The sequence below is a fragment of the Galeopterus variegatus genome, unplaced genomic scaffold, assembly GCF_000696425.1.
Source record: "Galeopterus variegatus unplaced genomic scaffold, G_variegatus-3.0.2 Scaffold4923, whole genome shotgun sequence".
Lineage (NCBI taxonomy): Eukaryota > Metazoa > Chordata > Mammalia > Dermoptera > Cynocephalidae > Galeopterus > Galeopterus variegatus.
In genome coordinates this window covers 69,261-72,219 of record NW_007731034.1, presented here as the reverse complement: position 1 = coordinate 72,219, position 2,959 = coordinate 69,261, and the positions used below count along the sequence as shown (strand labels likewise).

Below are 2,959 nucleotides of genomic sequence, written 5' to 3'. Positions count from 1 at the left end.
CCCAGACTCGAAGGAGCTGAGAGAAGACCTCAGTCAAGATGCCAGAAATATCTGTGCTGACCTCACCACAAGCCAATCGGATCCACACATGACTCCCAAGACCCCTACTTGTGAATTTGCTCTATAAATGCTTGTGATTTTAAGCCATTGAGGAGTTTGGCTGTTTATAGCACTAGCTGCCCCATTCTCTTTGACCAGCCCCCATTCAATAATAAACACTAATCTTTTCTACTGCAAATCTCAGTGTGCAGATTTATTGGCTTGACTGCACAATGGGCAATAATCTCCTATTGGTTTGGTAATAGGAAAACTTTTTATATTCAGTTGAAAAAAAATCAGTTGCTCTTTATTTCTGATGGGTATTTTTGTTACATGAGGTCCTAGGTTTGATGATCCATAACATCTCTTCTGGTTCTAAGTACATATGAGTTGATATTTTAGATGTTCACTATCTTCAAATTACTGCAGAGATATTTAATATGTCTCTATTTCCTATGCTACTTTTATAATCTAGAACACAACATCCTCAGAAAGTAAAAAATTGACAGGTAACAAGGGTAATAAATGTCTTGGATACTTAGCTAATTTTGTATACATTTCTAGAGATGGACTAAGATGCAGCCTAAATATGAAAATAACTAAATTCATCTATCCACCAAAACTACATAGAAATTAGTCTGTGGGTTATTGTGGGCAATATCAGGGTTACTGTGCAAGCCTTTTAGCAACAGCCAAATGACATTCACCAAATGTAAAACTTCTCTACAGAGAGCAATAAAATTATATCTGTCCTGTAGACCTAAGTTCACAATATTCTCTTTTGCCCACTCCTAAGAAAAGCATTACAGTTGACCCTTGAACAACACAGGCTTGAAATGTCAAGTTCCACTTACATGCAGATTTTTTTCTTTTCTTTTCTCTTTTTTTTGGCTGACCCGCACAGGGATCTGAACTCTGACCTTATGGTCAGAACACAGCACTCTAACCAACCGAGTAACCAGCCAGCCCTTTTTTCAATAAATATACTGGAAAATTTTTGGTTAAGTATGTCATGAGTGCAACCTAATCAAACAATTAAGTAACCTACGTAACAGTAGGCTATTAGTAACTACTACTTAAGCAACTGAAGTTGTAGTTAAGTAATCATGTTTTGGGGGAGTCAAAAGTCATACGTGGATTTTCAAATGTGGGGGGTCAGCACCCCTAACCTCTGCATTGTTTAATGGTCAACTATAATTTGTTTTAAGTAAAAGAAAATGTATAATCATTGAGTCAATATCTGCCAAGTGACATGGCTCTGTGTTAACTGCAGGAGACACAACACTGAACAGAGCTAGGAAACAACATGATTACACAGGAAAGGTGAACACAGTGTGGTCTGTAGAGCAGAGAAGAAGGGCAACTCAACCGGCTAATTAAGGTGAAAAAACATTCATTAGGAGGAGAAATATCCATCCATCATTTCAGACAGAGAAAATGTCTAGCGACACAGATGTACCTAAAGGCATTAAATAGAGGAACAGTAGCATCAGGACTGGAGACAGAATAAGAAGAAAGTAACAAGATGTTGAAGCTGGGAGCTAAGAAATCAGATAAGGGAGAGCCATTAAGGTTTTTACCCAGGTCAATATCATTCTGTTTACATTTTAGAAAGGTGACTGCAGTGGCTTTGGAAATTCAACAAAAGTACACAGGTAGATTCAGTCCTTCCCTGGCTCTGAAACAGAGGCAGGGAGCATATGGCACCCTCACAGATAGGGCAACTCAAGACTCTCAGACACAAAATCAGCAGATTTTATGCTTATGGACAGTAAGGGAGAAGGGAGTATTCAGAGTGACTCCTAAGGTTAGGCTTAGGCAACTAGATGAATACGGACAGCAAAATCCGCGGTGTCCAATAAAGAAACGTCTGTGTTACAGCTGCTCAGAGTAGCTGGCGATATGGCTGTCAGGTGACGATGTCAGTGGACATCTCACTACAGATGTGACGGTCGGGAGGGAGGAAGGGGCCAGGAGCACAAATTCTGGCAGATCGATGTTAGCTGAGACCATGAGAAACCTAAGCTCATCCAGTGACAGACAAATGGGAAGAGGCACCTGACGGCAGAGTCAATCAGTGAATATCAACACAGACAAGGCAGATGGACAAAGAAAGGAACCAGCAAATGAACTTTTGTTCTGACATCCTAGTTGGGTAAAGACAATATTAAGTACTAAAACACAAGAACAAATAAACCTTGGAGTACATTGGCAATTGTAATCCTCAAGTTGCTTAACATCTAAAAAGAATTTAAAATTACTTTAGGAATAAGTCCAGAAAAATAAAGGACATTTTACTAATGCAGAAATTACCTATTCTGAAATAGCCATCTTCTAATTGTTTGTCTTTGGTTTCTTTGTTTATTTCCAAACCTCCACTCTAAAATAAAACAAAAGCATTAATTTTACAAATAATTACTTGTACTTAAAACAAATCTAAGTTATTAATATATCTTAATATATATAAAAGTGGCATCTGTGGCACAGCTATATAAAAAGAGAAATGTCATCTCAGTTTTGAACCTTAAAACACATCAATAAAAGTTGTTTTAACTATCATTTGAATCTATAATAATATATTGGGGGTTAGAAAATGAAACAGCACATCAGTTTAACAGAACATTATTTTTTACTAAAAATATATAAAAGTAAATATCTGTATGTCAACTTGAAAGAAATCTAAGCATTCCTTAGAGACCAATATAATAATGTTGCATATTAATCAACAGGCATTAAAACAACACGGTATTTTGGGACTCAAAATATAAACAGCAAGTAAACACTAAAGTAAAATAATGATCCATTTCTTTTCCTAGTAAAAACTTCCACATTATTTTCCAACAGAAAACAAAATAAAGGTTCTTCCTGTGAATGAGGCAAATGGGCCAATAGAACAGGTGTTCCATATTTAAAAAAAAAA

General features: G+C 36.6%; 1 protein-coding gene across 1 annotated transcript in view; it reads right to left on the bottom strand.

Annotated features, from left to right (window-relative positions):
* MGAT4A (mannosyl (alpha-1,3-)-glycoprotein beta-1,4-N-acetylglucosaminyltransferase, isozyme A) overlaps positions 1-2,959 on the bottom strand; it is a gene marked incomplete at its 5' end in the record, with an annotated part of 69,902 nt that overhangs the window by 10,870 nt on the left and 56,073 nt on the right. Inside the window, one exon of the mRNA XM_008588615.1 lies at positions 2,353-2,419. Coding sequence (XP_008586837.1) covers positions 2,353-2,419 — 67 coding nt within the window. The remainder of the gene's footprint in view (positions 1-2,352; positions 2,420-2,959) is intronic.